A 16,892-nucleotide genomic window follows, 5' to 3' on the forward strand; every position below is an offset into this window, starting at 1 on the left:
ACTGCCATTCGAGTCAACGGGCCTTACTCCGATGAAAGCCGGGGAAAGGGTTGCAGCCCGGTTCGAAGAGGAGGATTTACTCAGAAGCGAAGTCTCACACGTTGAATGACAGGCCCCTCTTGGAAAATAAAATTAAATGCTTCCAAACAAGCGGAGGTTTTCCACCGCCCCTCCCCTTCTTCTGAAAATGAGATCAAATAAGACAGACAACGCCCTTTCCTCCAGTGCATTCCTCATCCACGTGGAGATCCGTTTTCCCAAAAATGGGAACTGTTGACAGCCTCACAGGAGAATCCTGGAGCACAGACATCTCTCGTTTCTTTTTACTGCAATGTGCAGTATTTCAAATAATTTACTTGCACCGTGAATTCACACGACGGCCTGTACAACCTCCCTCCATTATATGGGTCTAATAATTTAGCCTGCAGAGGATGCCAAGCAAATCTCTCGCCTTTCCACGGCCACTGCCCGCGGGCAGAGCAGGGTTCGAGGGTTTGCTTTTAGTTTTATTTCTTTGTCGTTGTTTCTTTTTTAAAAACAACAACAGCAACACGCGGAGGTTGTCCCAATTCGACGTAGTTTCCCTGGGAAATTCATGTCCGCTCGGTGCGAAGGGGTTAAAATCTTGGGTAAGGTCAGGCTAACCGAGAATCTGCAAAGTTGCAGCTCAGTCTCAGGTCCACAGAAATGAACTTCCGCTGTGATCACCCAATATTATAAGCCTATGCAGAGGAACGCTGCCTCCTTTTGCTCCGATGAATAATTTGGGGAAAGGGAACCCACTGAATTCAATGGGGCGCTCTCCCAACCCCCAGGCGCCCAGAGGTTTAAAAGTTCTCTTCTTAACTGCTCCAGCATTCCGATTTCCATCCTACAGTTTAGTGCTGAAACATGTGCAGAGATCTACTGTACTTTCATTTCGACCGGGTTTTCCTTTCTTTGTCTGATCACAAATCCACAATCGGAGGAGACGTTAAATTGTTGTGGTTTGTTAATTTCCTTAAGCGATGACAGATATCTTACTAACGCGCCTCTCATTTGCGTGCGCGCTCTTCTTAAATCTATTTCTCTCCTTTGCTTCTTTCTGCCTTTCAGGCTTCTCTGCAATTCCCAGCCTCTCCTCCTCCTCGTTGTCACCCTTGCCCCCAAACACGTTGTCAAAATTTAGCCAAACAGGAACACTTTTCAGGTTCTCAGTGCCTCCGGATAATACTAATAAGGGGACAGCGCACTGTCGAAGTTAAGCATTGCTTTCCATGCGGGCGGGTAGTGCATCCGCAAGCCCCGAACGACACGTGCTTACTCGAAAGTTAAAGGCCACGGAGTTATGGTCATTGGACAAGCATCCACGGTGCATGCCGACTTGGGAGTGTCAGCGTCGCTGCATGTAATCTGGCACGCGCCTGAGACCCAGCGTGAGCAAGGGCCGGTTAAGGACCAACTCGCCATGGGTTCAGGACCCCAACCTTCGGCAGCTGCTGAAATCTCTACCACTCTAGGCATGGGCATGACTGTGCAGAAGGAACGCCCAGTGGGTGCGATGGGGCTTATTCCCGGGAAATGGGGCTGGAGCCTAGAAGAGCTTCGCTTGCGGCTGGATTTGGAGGCTGTGCAAAATCTTGGGGGGAGCGAGAGAGAGCGCGCGCGCTTGGCTGCAAGCATCCCTTACATTTGAAGCACCCACACACAGAGAGAGCAACTGTAGTTTGTTAAGAGTGCTAGGAAATGTAGCTCTGTGAGTGGTAAACTACAGTTCTCAGAATCCTTTTCGGGGTACTTGTATAGTGAGTATGTAGCTAATGTCTGGAGTAGCCTAGGTGCTGTTGGACTACAAATTCCATCATTCCCGACCATTGGCTATGTTGGTTTCAGCTGATGGGAGCTGTAGTCCATCAACATCTGGACGCCACCGCATTGTCTCTTCCCGCAGTACGTGGTTAAACCATGCAATTTGCTGGCGATGGTTACCGCTTTAGATGTACGTGACACAATGAGGAAGGGGAAAGGTCTCTCTGTGGCCATCAGCTAGGACAACTACCTAGAACTTCCACGCTACAGCTGGACCATGTTACAGTGGTACCTCAGGTTACATACGCTTCAGGTTACAGACTCCGCTAACCCAGAAATAGTGCTTCAGGTTAAGAACTTTGCTTCAGGATGAGAACAAAAATCGTGCTCCGGTGGCGCAGCGGCAGCGGGTGGCCCCATTACCTAAAGTGGTGCTTCAGGTTAAGAACAGTTTCAGGTTACGAATTAAGTACTTAACCCGAGGTACCACTGTATTCTGCACACCATCTGCACTGATGTAAATAATAACCACAATTCATCTGACAACCCACTAGGAACTCAGTTACTTGAAAGTATTGAGGTTACTTTTGCTACACTTTTATAAACGCCCGTGTAAAAAGATATTGTAGAATAATAATAATAATAATAATAATAATAATAATAATAATCCCATACACCTAGCTGTGCATACACCTGAAAACAAAAAGAAAAGAAAACAGAAAAGGATCTAGACCTCAGGCAATCGAGGCCTTGGCAATGGAGTTGAGATCCAGCGGAGGCTTACTGGGAAATAAACGCCCCTAGAACAAAACGTACAAGCTCAATGGCACATCAAAAAAGAGTGGTGATTTTTGTAACCCTTTGAGAGGCAAGGGATTAAAATTAAGAAAGAATTAAAATAGCTGTGGCGAGATCAGCAGCGGAGCAAACGCTTATTAAGAAAGATAAGAGGAAGGGGAAAGGGAAACAGGATTGATCAGATACCGTTGGGTTGCTCTGCTTTTTCCTTGAAGATTACATCTTCCTCCTCCTTTGTTTTTTTTGTTTTTTTAAACCCCAGTTAGTTAATTAGCCTAAACTCCCTTTAAACTTCAAAGTTTCCTGATCGTCGCTACTAACTGAAGGGAACAATCAGAGAAGAGGCTGGGAGCCTGGGGGCAAAACAACGCTGAGGAAATGTTGCTTTTTAAAAATTAAAAATAAGCGCATCACTCAAAGTCCCAGGAAGGGGGGGAGGCGCACAATGTAGGCCAGCTTCATTACTGGGTGGAATGAAAAACTGGGACACAGAAAGAGGTTTAGGCAGCGGGGGGTGTGATCCTGGGACCCACCAAGCTGCAAGCAGTGAGTCTTCCAAGGGGACGAAGAGGCCCCTGTGGTTTTCAGGGCTTCTGTGCAGAAACCTGCTAAGCCCGGAGCAGGCTCCAAGGGGGCTTATACACCGGGGGGGCACCGACAATTTTGCTGACGAGCAAGAACCCAACATGACTTGCTCCCTAGTAAAAGAGGGCTTAGGAGACAAGCTGCCTTCAAACCACATCGGATCCGTTTCAACGATGATTCACGATGGCGCCTTCCAAGTACGCGGGGACTTTGCATCTGAGCAGGTCTTTGCCCCAGGAGAACACAACCCCGAAAAGCAGACATAAGGAGGAAGGGGCAGAGGGATTTGAACCCTGATTTTTTATAACTATGCAGGCAGGCACCGTGAAGGAGGAGAGTGCCCACCCGTTTTAAATACTCCATACACCCTGAAGGCAAAGGAGTCAAAAGTATGTTAAGGAGATACCTAAAGTCATTATTAACCTGCAATTTGCTCAGAAGCTGTGCCGCTGATTTCGATTAAATTTAGTTCCAAATACCTCGGGTGTGCTTGGGACGTGATGCCAGGCTACATACTGCGTTGTGCGCGCGCATGCACATAATAACTCTTCTAACTTATCTAATGGCAATCTATCTAAATACAGTAATCAGGACTTCAACTCTGCCAAACTACAGAGCCTGGTATTTTAAGCAATACGGATCCCTGCGCCCACGAGGACCAGAACCTTAAGACAAACCAAATGCCGACTCCCCTCGGGCATCTCGCCTTCTTCAGAAAGTTGCCTGGAGTAAAATGGGGCTGCTCTGGCCCGAGGATTGCAGAACAGCAACCCCTGCCATTTTTAAATAGCAAAAACGAGAACTGAGGTGAATTGGGGAAGGGCAGCAGCCTTCGAATAGTCTCTAGAGAGCAAAACAACATTTCTGACTGAAGCAGCGCAGCCCAACATTTCCTCGGAAGGAAGTTCCATTAAGCAAGCAGTGGGATCCGGCGGACTTCAGTGGAAGCCCCTCCGACGATCTGGAGGGATCACTGGTTTTTGCGGGATATAATAATTAGTAGAGGGAAAGAGAGCTCTTGGGGGGGGGGGTGAATAGGATAGCAGGGTTCTTCCCTAGAGAGCCGGTGGCTGTGGCGGTTACTACCACCACTGCTACTTCTACTTAACTACGGTGCCTTCGGGGTTTGCAAGCCGTCGCGACCACAGCAACATTTCTCTTGGTTAAGAAAATGCGCCCAAGGTTACGGCCGTTCATATTTAGAGCGAAGCAGGTATTATCACTCAGGTTTGGGGATAAGGCTTAGCCCACACCCTACTCTTTAATTCGAATCGGACATCCAGTCCGGCTAGAAAAAGGAGTTTCGGTTGATTTTATTTAATTCTTTAAAAGGGGCTATTTCGTCCTCCGTTCCCTATCATATTCAAAAGAACCCTGAGGGAGAGCCATCTCCCTTTACATCCAAAATCCAGAAGTGACGCCGGGGTCAAATCCGCTGCGTGCGAAGAGCCTGCCTTTAAGGCCGTTGCTTTCCCGATTTCTAGTAGGCTGCGGTTGAAAGGATGGGGATACATTATTTGGAACTGGGAGGGGGAGCTCTAATATGCGCAAGGCACAATGGCACTCAGCTCCGATTTTAAAAGCCAATGGTTTCGGGACTAGAATCTTTACTATTACTGACCTGGGTTTTTTTTTTAAGTTTCTTTTTTAAAAAACAACAACAACCAACACAGTGATCTATATTTCCATACCCAGTTTGCATTGTATTTTCTTACATTGGAAGCCGCCTGGAGCGTAGGCAGGAGGCGAGAGAAAAGGAATTAAATATTGACACTTATTGGAGGTGCTTTAAAGCGGACTGTGCGTGAGTATGGAGAAGTGGGTGAAGATTGTGGGGAAGGCCTTTGGATATAAAGAAAATTTGGCATTTGACACAGTGGCAGAGCGTCCCATGTTCCGTCCCTGGAAACTTCACGTAGAGCTGGGACAGGTCAGTGTTTGACACACCGGAGAACCGCTGCTAGTCCGTGCAGACAGTGCTGAACTAGATGGACCAATGGTCTGTCTCACTCAGTAAAAAGCTTCGCCGCCTTTTGCTTGACCCCTAAATCACCCGGATTCTCTTGCCCAACACAAGTAACTGGTCGTTTACACCGGACCACGTTTACTCGGAAACAAGTCCCTCTGTGTTCCAGAGAACAGGCTCCCTAGTCAAGTGTGTTTCGGTTTTGCAGTCTTAGGCTGAGGCCTTCACAGTGCAATCCTATCCACCTCTGCTCCGAAGTAAATGCCATTGAATTCAATGGGTTTAGCTGTCAGGTAAGCGAGCAATAGGATTGCAACCGGACGGTGGAGAGCGTATGAGACCCATGAGCCTGGACTCCCAGCCGAGCCGACTGCAGAGGTATTCGGAGGCATTTATAGCAATGCGATCCTATGCCTCGCTCCACAGAAGTTAGTCTGGCTGCGTTCAATGGGGCTTAGCTCCCAAGAAACAGAACCGGCGCTTAAAACTGCGGGCTCTGGCGAGGGTTGCGGTTTCATGACTAAAGAGCACTCGCGCTCCCAGAATTGGCTGGTCAGAGCACTCTCGGGTTTGGGAGACGCGTCTGTACAGCGCCTTGCACACTAAGGGGGCAACGAGGGTGACTTCGCCAAGGAAGAAAGTTTCTGCTCCCCCACCCACCCTCCCTCCTTCCCCCCTCCCCTCCTCTCCCGTTGCCCTTTTTTCCGTTAAACCACTAGTTCTCCTGGGCGCTTGGGAAGCTGGCTGGGCAGGAAACATCTGCGCGCCTCTCTCTCTCCCACCCGCCCCTCTCCATTTCCACGTCTATCTTCCCTTTCTCTACCCCCCTTCTCCCCTCCCCAGCGCCCTCCTTTCCCTCGGCTTACCTTGAAGGCCACGGGGAGCGTCTTGTTGCACCTCCAGTGCGAAGGCAGGACGGAGCACAAGAAGTTGGGGCTGTCGGTCCTCACGAGCTCGCCGGGGTGATCGGCCAGGACGTCCACCACGGAGCGCGCCTCCGGCCGGCTGCGACTTCCCGGGGCCGGCGCGTTGATGGCGCCGCTGTTCTCGCCCATCTTGCCGCAGGGGAAGGCCGTGGAGGGAGGTGTGAAGCGCCTGCTGGTGCTGGGGTCTACGGGAATACGCATCACAACAGCGGGCGTTAGGGGGGCCGGGGCGAGGAGGCCGCAGCAGCCGAGAGGCGAGGGGGGCGCGCGGGGCTGCGGAGCGGGGCGCACGCGGCCAGGTGCCCAAGAGCGCACGGCGGCTGCCCGCTCCCCGGCCGGGTTAGGGCCCCAGCCGCTCGGCCACCGCGAGCCCACGCTGGGCGCCCCCAGGGCCGACGGACGCCGCTCGGGGGACGAGGCGCAACTTTCGCCAAGGGGCTCCTTCCTCCCGGTCTCGCCTGGCAGGCGGCGAGCGAAGGCGCCCTCTCGGAAGCTTCCCCCAGGGTCGAGAAATCCGATCCGGATGCTGCCTCTGCCGCCCTCCCCTCCCGCGCGAGTCCTAAAGCGCAGTCCGGATCTCGGGGCGCTCCGGCGGGCGGACGGCAAAGCTACCCGTGGGCGGCCAGAGGAGCAGCCCGGGAGTCTCTCTCGGCGCAAAAACAAGCTGGCTCCTCCTGCACCGCCACTGGAGCGCGCGACTCGGCGTCCAGCTCCCTGTTTGCGGCCTCTTCCCTCCAGTCAAAACAAACTGCGATCAGACAAAATAAACTTCGCATGGAGCGCCGCAGCGAGGCTTTGCCGAGCGCCCAAAGGCAGCGGAAGGGCCCGCGCTCCCTGGCGCCCCGTTGCCCGCCTGCCCTGTCAACTGCGCGCTGGCGAAAGAACCTCAACAGGTTGTTTCCCTTTTCAAGGATCGTTATTCTGCATCCATTTCCTGCTGCGCCTGGCAGTCGCGTGTAACCCTAGATCATCTCCACCCACTGCCTGCTCTTTCCAAACTCCTCTCTGCGCTTCTGAAACCAGTCAAAAACTGTCAGCGGTTACTGCGGGGTTTTTTACTTTATTTACTCAGAGGCTGGCGCGGGAGGGGGAGGGACGAAGCGTGGTGGAATGGCAGCGGGGACAGCCAATCAGAAAACCGGGGGATGGCCAAGCCTGAGAAAATGACAGAGGAAGAGGGCGCGGCAGGAAGGAGGCGGGCCCTGGCGAAGCCACGCCCCTCGCCGAGCAGCCCCGCCCGCTCTCTTTTCAAAAGAAGAGAACACGTGGGGACGCGGTCTCGGTTTGTTTGGATTTTTCTCCCCAAACTTTATTCTGACGGTCGGAACAAATGTGATTTCTTTTATATTATTTGCAGCCTCAAAGGCGATCTGATTTTCAGACCGAATAAAAAGGAAAACCAAAAGAATTTAAGGTGATGAAATTCAAAGGGTTGGTAACTAATTTTAGGTAGGCGATGAATTGGGTCAGCCCACCCTAAGAAACAAAACAGAACCTCCAGAGTTGCTCAAAGTCCTATCCGAGACGTCTGGTTGCTGAGAGTGTCCGTTCCAAATAAAGCTGAAATCTTATGCACACTAACTTGGGAAGAATCCCGGACGGACTGCATGGGATTTGTTAATAAAGATCGAATTGTGCGCCTTCACCTCAGAGAATTACCCCGTGTTTATTATGCAAATAAATCCATATAGTATCGCGGCGACCTCAGTCTAGAACCTGTCAGGCTCTTATTCTGCACTGATCTTCCAAATACAAATTAAATCCAGCTAATTCGATTTAATGCACAGCCTTCAACCTGTTTATTTAACTAAGATGTTAGCCCACTGAGTTAAATTGGGTTTACACGCGAGTAAGTGCGCCCGAGATTGCATCGTGTGACCATTATGGCTTTAACGTGGTTTATTCTTCTGTTTTCCTCTCCAAGGCTTCAGACCCGCAACCTCACCGCATTGCTCTCTGCAAGCAAGTGCCCCTGCCTCGCACCCACAAGAAGCCGGTGAGTCCTTGACCGGGGGCGGGGCGGGGGGGGCGAGGGAATGGAAACCCACGGAGCTGACTCTTAATCTAAAATAAACATCTTTACAACCGGGGGGGAGTTGAGAGCCTAGTTGCATTTCTCACCCACCTTTAAGGAAATATTAATAATAATAACTACAAGGCAACCGCATACGGCAAAATCCGACGGAGGGAGGGGCACTTTCGGAGGCTGCTTTCACCCACCCCCGAGCGTGTGATCTCGGCCGGCAGCGGTCTGGGGATGGGCAATGCTGGCCTCGGGTGTTAAGAAATGGAAAATTATAAATATACCACAAGGCAGGAGAGAACATCAGTGCAGCGGGTTTTTCAGTGGCAATCCACAAAGCCCAATTTATAGCCACTTCAGCCTTTCTAACACGTGTGTGTGTGTGTGTGTGTGTGTGTGTGTGTGTGTGTGTGTGTGTGTTCATAAGAAAAATCTTGTTAGATTCATGTCGTAGTCCTATGTTCAGTCTCTCACACGGGCCAGCCAGGAAGCCCACAAGGGCTACAGCCTCTCCCTCCCTCCCTCCCGTGCTATATTAACCATGGAGGTTCTCTTTGCGACTGTCCTAGCCAATAGCTGTCGTTGACAGATTTCGGCTCCTCCACGGTTTTGTCTTTAGAGCCCTGCAAGCCTGTGGCTTTCACCCCACCTTAGGATAGTGAAGAAGGAAAGAAAGAGAGCAGCCACAAGCCTGGCCACTGGTCCCTTTCCAGTGCCACGCGGTCCATTTCTGACCTGGCTCCCTAAGCAATTGCGCCCCGTCGCTGGGGGACTCAACTTGGGATCTTTCTCGAAAAAAGGCGTGCTCTAACCACTGAACCGCAGCCCATAGAGAGCCTGCAAACCTTTTCCACAGGAAGCTGCCATCCAGCTCAGTAGCGCCTCTTCTGATTGGCAGAAGATTTGGTTCAAAACTGAACTGGAGACCTTTCGCAAGCAAGAAGGATGCGCTTTGGCACTGGGCTTGCAGAGACCGTTCTCCGCAAACTGCCTGCAAAGCCTCTCCATTCGGAAGCTGCTTTACATTGGCCTCATGCAGCTCAGTCGTGCCTATTCGGGACTGGCAGCATCTCTGTCCAGGATTTCAGACGTGGGTCTGTGTGCCATGTCTGCAGGCTGTATTTGGAGATGCCTGGCTTGACCCCGGGGCGCTCTGCTTACGAAGCGTGCTCTCCACCACTCAGCTGGGAAAACCGCAGCAGCGGGAGCGACGATAGCGCTAATGAAACACAATTACGCGGCCCTTTGCGCAACGGTAGAACAGTAACATGCCCCGAGGGATATACAGTGAATTTTTTTCTTGACAGAGGAGAAGGCAATAGAAGGGAGGGTATCAAGAGTAACAGGGGAATCATATGCATAGCATCCGTTTAGGCGTCATCTTCGTTTTACGGATGAGAATGAAAAAGTTAAGCAGTGTCATTTGAGCGGTGACCGATGTTATTGAATCAGGGTACCGCCAACAAGCAACAATTTAAGAGCGAAAGCTCGCTTTTCATTACACGAGAACCTAAGAATAGCCCTGCTGGATCAGACCAAAGGCCCACCTAGTCTGGCATTTTGTTCTCAGTTTGGTTTTCCACCTCTGAGAAGCAATCGGGCAGAACCTGAGAGCACCAGCGCCCCTCCCCATTTGGGATTCCCTGCTGCACCAACTCTTTCAGCCAACCGTGGCTGGTTAGTTTTTAGCCACAAGGACCTCAGCTTTTCTCCAGACTTTCCCCCTTCCCTCTTCCGGCTCCGCAAGCGAATTCTGCTGCAAACTCGCCCGTTGATTTATGCGGCACCAACCGGTTTCTTCCGAGGAATTCGGATCAATGCAATACCTAACTAACCTTAACCTTAATCTTAATCCCTAACACCACCATCATGATCATTTATTTATTAAACACACAATGCACTATCAGCACAGATGCGGAAACGGGCCATCTGAAAGGACCCGTGGATATTTTAGTCTCTAAAACCCACAAGGCTGGGGTCGCTTGCAAATCGAGCCATAATAATTGATTTAACGTATCGATTTCTAAATATTTTCTCTCTTTTTAAAAAAAGACAAGTAGATGCTCGGGATTCCTGTGTAGGGACTGAAAAATAGGGGACAAAAAGAACACCCAGAGACAAATCCTGGTTTTAAAGTGATTAGACACCGGATCCGGATCCAAAGCACGTATTGGCGGATGAGAACGCTTACTCACTCAAGGATTGGTATGAAAATGAAATGGAACTCCAGGGCCGTTCTAAAGGGGGGGCGGTCTTCATGTGATGTGTATCTTGCCATTGGCAGAACGAAGACAAGAGGACGCGATTAATGTGGGGGAATTTGGGTCTGGCTTTGGTTTTACTTAAACTCAGAGCCAAAATGTATTGGGGAGAATGGTAGTACAAATGCTTTCAGGAGTTTGCCGTTACGTCATTTGAGTTAATTTGTTGACTTCGCCCCTGCAGTAGGTAGAAAATGAATGGGCCCGATCCAAATAAAGGAAGCTCTTTTTAAGACCTTTTCTAGGCTGAGTTAAGTCGGTTCTATTGAAATCAACAGGTCTTAAATTCGAGTAGAGGCGTAGGGTCAGATTGCATGATGGAATAGATGCCACCCCCTGCCTCTTTGCTCCTATGCATGTTTACTCGGAAGTATATCTCAACGCCATCAAATGAGACTTGTCCCCATTTACGCAGCTTCTATTGAAACAGAAGGGACCTACAACCCGATTCTACCGACGTTTACTTCGAAATAATCCTCTTGTCATTTCAGTCGGATTCGCTTTGAATCCGAATAAAAAGGTTTATCAAGGAAAGCCTGAAAAGTGCTTTACTATGGCTGGATCGTGGCCATCGTCTTTCACCCGATTCCATCCCATCGCTGTCTTGGTTTTCTTTTTAAAGCCGTTCACCTTTGTAAACCCCATGACTGAACTAAGTGGAACTTACTCCCGAGTATACACGCCTAATGGGAAAGTGTTTCCCAGATGGCAAAACAAAACATCATCACAGGAATTTTTCCTTTTACACTTCTGCCGTTTTCTACTAGACCTATATGGGAATTTTAAGTGGGATCAGCGAGCATTTAGACAGACCCGCGTTATTTGTTTGTATCACGAAGCCATCCTCAACGTGTTTATCCAGAAATAAATCCCTCGGGCGTGGTCGGCGTCTCGGGTCTCGGGTACCTGAAGGCAGCCTCACCCAACGCAGTGGGATTTACGGAGTGGCTGCGGCGAGGCAAGACCCCCGGCTCTTACTCATGCCAGTTTAAGCTTCCTTGCTTTTGAAGGATTTGAGGAAAGGCATTTTCAGCGCACTTGATTATACCTTGTGCATAAAAAAATCTAATATGAAATGAATCCGCAGACAGAGAGACAGTTGGTGCCTCATGTATTTTATAACACACAGCGCGCGCACATTTATAGTTTTATAATACTCGATTGTGCATTCGTTGGAGGCCTTTTAAGGAAGGCGCCTGATTCAGCTGAGAAATCGGCATGTTTTTATTCGTGCATTTTAAAAAGTCAATGGATTCGAGTTTAATATCCAGCCTTTCCCACCGCAAGGGATGCATCAGAGTTTAAAGCCGCAGCCCAATATAGACACACTACCCTGGGAAGCCGCTGCCACTGAAATCCGTTAGGATTTACTTCCGAGTAAATATGAATACAGGGATCGGTTTGTGAAAGTGCTGGCAGTTGACTGGAATTGCGCCTGAAAGGCATGGCGCGGACCCGCGTTCAGGAGCGTTTGGGCCCCGGTGTTTACTCGGCGGTGTAAACCCGACTGACTTCAGTAGGCTTACTCCCTAAAGAGGTCTGAGGAGAGAAACAGCCCGATCCTAGTATGGTTACTCAGAAGTAGTTTGGGTTGTGGCTTGCTCCTAAGCGCAGGGCTATATTTTATCAAGAAATAATAGAGGCTAGGGAGAAAGTCCCACATTTATTTGGAAACCCATTTATGTCTGTGGGGCTTCCTTGCCAGTAAGCGTGCTTAGGATCCAGCTGTGCACTGGGTAGGAGAAGGAGCCTAAAACCAGCCCATTCTCGGGAAAAGATCCTGGAAATGTTTAAGGGATATTAGGAGGCGAAAATCCAAAACAGCAACAGCGAAAAAGAAACCCCCTCTTTTCTCCTGGTTCCTTAGCTGAGCGGTTCTCCGGCTTGGACTGTAAATCCTTCCCTTTTTAGGTGAAAAGCTCGAGGTTTGTGTTTGGAATCTCTTGGCTACTTCTGCCGAGGTTACTGCTTTCTTTGTTTCAGAGATTTGACCGTTTCCACCGCGACTGAATATGTTTAAAAGGCAAAACTAACTGGAGAGCTTTTTCTTTCTTTCTCCAGGCAATGAATGAACATCCAGCGAAGGAATCGACTGTAAGCGATCCACAGACTCTGCTCAGGAATTCTCTGTGTTTGTGTATTTACTTGTCTCCTTGGAGGGGGAAAAAACAACAACCACCCAAACCTTGCTTTAAAAATGGCTCAAGTTGCTTTTATAAATGGGGATTTAAAACCAGGACTACGTGAGATGTGCCCCCCACCACCCCAAACTTGGGCGTTTCAGAATCGACACCACAAGCGTCCAGACTGGTTCAAGGCACTGACTTTGGATCATTCAGAAAGTGTGGCATCCCGAGAGCCAGGATGCACAGCGACGAGAGTGCTGGATTAGGACCGGGGAGACCCAGGTGCTCAAATCCCCCTGCGCCGCGAAGCTCACTCTGTGACCCCAAGCCAGTCATTCTCTCCCAGTCTAACCTACTTCAGAGGGTTGTTCTGTGGCTCAAAGCGGGAAGGGGCTGATGAAGGGCAGTGGTTGGTGGGCTGGTGTCCATTGGGTATGAGAGGGAAGACAGGGAACCCCAACAGCAGGTGGAGCCAGAGCCAACAGAAACAAATTCTAGTTTGGTCCCCATCTGCTTCCCTGCTGAGTTCTACAAGGGCAGAAGTGTGACTAAGGAGGGGGCAGAAGATGGCAGCTTACAGGAGGGGAAACAGGCGGATGGGGGCTGAGTGAGGCTGGTGGGGCAGTGCCTCATTTGCCCTGGGACCAGCCTCCACTGATGTAGGCTAGGATCTAAGCAATAATAAAAAATGAACCACTCTGATCACACTAGTAGAATTATCCTTTCCACTGAGCAGGTATGCTTAGATTCTTCATTAAGTATGGGTGGGTGTGGACTAAATGATGCAGAAGATCCCTTTCCTGCTCTAAAATTCTATGATTCTACTCCAGGAACATAACAGGTGTCCTCCACTAAGGGTGGAAAACACAAACTCTACACGTAAACCTTTTCTATTGTAAGAATGGAGTGTGCCTCTTATTTTGATCTTAATTACAAAAAAAGTGCTGTTAAGAATTTTGGGGAGAAGGGCACATTTATCCAGACGCTGTAGGGTTAATAAATATAATATTATCCGCCAGAAATCAATCCTATGCGATGTTTTAGTTTTTGGCCACTAGTAGGCGCTTTAGCCACATCTTTCCAGGCTGATGTTTCTCCTTTAAGCTGTTAGCTACTACAACAATCCCATGGGTATTCAAATCAAAACCTGACTGCCAGTGGAGGTTTTCAGAACCCACAGCCAGTTTACCTCCCACCAAGTATACAGTGAAAAAGCATTAAGCTGGCACCCACACAGGCCCCTCTTCCCCCTAATGCTTTTCTACTGGATTTTCCAAAGTTACAAAAAAGACTTTGTCTGGTCTTTCCAGATCAGAGGGAGTGTAGCACAGTGGCGGAGAGGCTGAGCTGTAAATTGGGGAGGTCTCCAGCTCAAAACTCGCCTCTCCCATAAACTGGCCAAGTGGCTTCAACCTGACATCTGTAATACGCGGATAACAACACTGAACTGCCTTACAGGATTATTGTAAAGAAAATGTATGCCAAATCTTTTCATCAGGCTAAAATATCACACACACACTTCTTATTCCTGTTCAATTTCTGCAATTACTGGGGGGGTTTTTAAGTACCTTGAAATCGTCCACTCGCTTAGTTCATCAGTGGAGCTGGTAGGTCAGGCTCTCAAATAGTTTCCTTTGCACCATATTCTTAATCTCGGACTCTGCCCAATTTAGGAACAGAGTCACTGGATTTTTACAGAAGTGTCAGCCCTCCACTTTAGAGAAAAGTGCAGCTAAAATATGGGGAAACTGCTGTCAGATCTAATTTATTTTCCAACGAATAAAGCTCAGCATAATTGGCACAAATTTGAAGTATATCTGGCTACGATCTCCTAATCTTTTTATTGAATGAAACGATTAAGTTCCATTCACGGGCCAACTGGTAACTGTGGGTGTTTTGCTTTTTTCACTGCCAGTCTGTGTCAGGTTTCTCCCTGATTCTAAGGGTCAAAGTAGGTGCAAAGCTGGAGATGTGTGATCATACCTCTGCGGTGGGGGGCAATTCAGACTGGAACCACAGTGCAGGTGTCTAGTGCCGCTGCCCCAGGAAAAGGTTAGAACATTTGGGACTTTTCAGATTAGAAAAAAAGGTGACTAAGGAAGGGACGTAATAGGAGACCATAAAATGATGTGTGGAAAAAGTGGATGGGCAGAAGTTTTTCTCTCTCCCTCATAACACAGGGACATGCAATGAAGCTGAGTGCTTCTTCACACAACACATAGTTAAACTGTGGGATCCGTTTCCACAAAAGGCAGTGGTTAAAACAGGACTGAGCCAAATTCACAGAGGATATTGCTACCCTGGTGTGCGGTGAATTTTTTTTGAAGGGGAACAGTTAGGGCCAGAGGTGCCAGCTTGTAAAGGTGATGGGGGGGTGGGACAGGGCGAATTGTGTGAGCATCGCACTTCTCTCTCTAAGCCGGGCAAAAGCTTGCCAGGCTTTGGGAAGGAGGTGCCAGGCTTTACCTGGAGCGTTTAGAGAAGTGGTTCTCAACCTGTGGGTCCCCAGATGTTGTTGAACTACAACTCCCATCACCCCTAGCTAGCAAGGCCAGAGCTCAGGGATGATGGGAGTTGTAGTCCAACAACATCAGGGGACCCACAGGTTGAGAAAGGCTGTTTTAGAGGAATAGCCTAGTCCTCCTCGTCCACTGACTGCTTGCCACTGTATCCCTCTCAAAGGCTAATAACCTTGATGTTCCACCTCCACTGTCAGGGGCAGTGTGTGCCTCTGAATGTGAGGAAGAACATGTGGGGAGAGTGCTGTTGCACTCAGGTTCTGCTTGTGGGCTTCCCAGAGGCATCTGGCTGGCGTCTGTAAGAACAGGATGCTGGACTAGACGGGCTTCTGGTCTGATCCAGCAGGCTCTTCTTCTGCTCTTAAGTCACATGCTTCCTCAAGAGCTATTAGCTCTGTGGGAGAAAAATGTCTTCCTCTCCTTGACAAACCGCAGTCCCAGTGGTGAACTGATGCAGAGTAAAAGGATGGCTCCCCTCCCTCCACACCTTGCTCAAACCCCTTCCTCAACAACTGCTTTCAACATCATTTTGCTAAAAGAGACATCTTATCTTTTAACAACATGCCTGCCGTATTTCTTCATTTCACCAAGCCTTCCCAGACATATAGAGAAGCTATGAATACGCTTTTCTCAAACTTTTGCTGATTTTATCTGTGTTTCGTCCATAATTTTTTATGCATATTTGTTTTTGTGTTGTTTTCAACAAAATGAAGATATTATCTGTGTTTTCTGGGTAATTTTCTGGGCTTATAGTCAAGATAGCACTAAGTAATGCTTTCTGTCATCATGAGGATTTTTGCTTGTACAATGGAACTCCCCCAACCCTGTGCACCCCCTAAATCTGTTCTGGGTTTTTTCCCAGCCCTCCAGAGCAGATTTGGGGAGGATGTGGGGTGGGTGTGGGGTCCGTGCGGGGAAGGGAGAAATGGGGGGGTTCAGTTGTGCAAGTGGAAATCCTTGAGCTGACTGAAGTCGTTAGCTAGATACCGCGCATTATGTACACCCCTGAGATATTTTTCTGATTAAGAAGTTTATCAGTGTTTCTGTATCCAAGAGCTTGGAGATACATTGACACATCTCAGGCAGTACTGACACTTTGATCTAATTGCCCCACACAGGAGTGTGTCTCTCAATACAAATGGCATATTGGGAGTGTTAGCTGGGACAGCAGCAGAGGAAGAAATGGTTAAACTCCCTCTCCTTTCCTGCTGCAATACTTATAATTACAAGCCCTTACTCTTTCTTAGTGCAAAACCATGCATATTACATGCAAAAGCTCTGCTTGACAGCAGGGCTGGATTTAGGTTTGATGAGGCCCTAAGCTACTGAAGGTAATGGGGCCCTTTATATGCTATCCTTTGTCAACAACAAATTGTCACTGTTTTTTTCTGTTGAATATATGCAATATGGTTAATTATAGACCTAATAGGTATCGAAAGCCATTCACACATAACAAAATATGTATTTTATCAAAGTAATTGCTGAACTGAAATACAATTAGGAAGAAGCATGTTAACAGTGAAATACAATTACTTACATCACAGGAACCTACACAACGCAAAACACTGTTGCTGTATGTAGGTTTTATTTTGCTTGTTTTTTATCTTATATTTTGGAAATGTACATCCAATGGGTTTTTCCCCTTTAAAATTTTTGGGGCCCCCAAGAGAGTGGGGGCCTAAGCTATAGCTTGTTTAGCTTATACGTAAGTCCGGCACTGGCCCTGCCCTCAGTGGCATAGCGTGGGTTGTCAGCACCCGGGGCAAGGCAAGTAATTTGCACCCCCTAACCCGTGGATTTGCGCCCCCTAACCCTAACCCCCAGATGTTGCGCCCGGTGCAGCCGCCCCCCTGCACCCCCCACGCTATGCCACTGCCTGCCCTGCATGCAAAATGACTAC

The 16,892-nt window shown here is 48.9% G+C and overlaps 1 protein-coding gene across 2 annotated transcripts in view; it reads right to left on the reverse strand.

Annotated features, from left to right (window-relative positions):
- The window catches only part of RUNX3 (RUNX family transcription factor 3), a 152,840-nt gene that overhangs the window by 64,385 nt on the left and 71,563 nt on the right, over nt 1–16,892 (reverse strand). For both annotated transcript variants that reach the window (XM_081921503.1, XM_081921504.1), the window contains one exon: nt 6,004–6,248. In XM_081921503.1, coding sequence (XP_081777629.1) covers nt 6,004–6,248 — 245 coding nt within the window. The remainder of the gene's footprint in view (nt 1–6,003; nt 6,249–16,892) is intronic.

Source organism: Podarcis melisellensis, assembly GCF_964234715.1.
Source record: "Podarcis melisellensis genome assembly, chromosome: 8".
NCBI lineage: Eukaryota > Metazoa > Chordata > Lepidosauria > Squamata > Lacertidae > Podarcis > Podarcis melisellensis.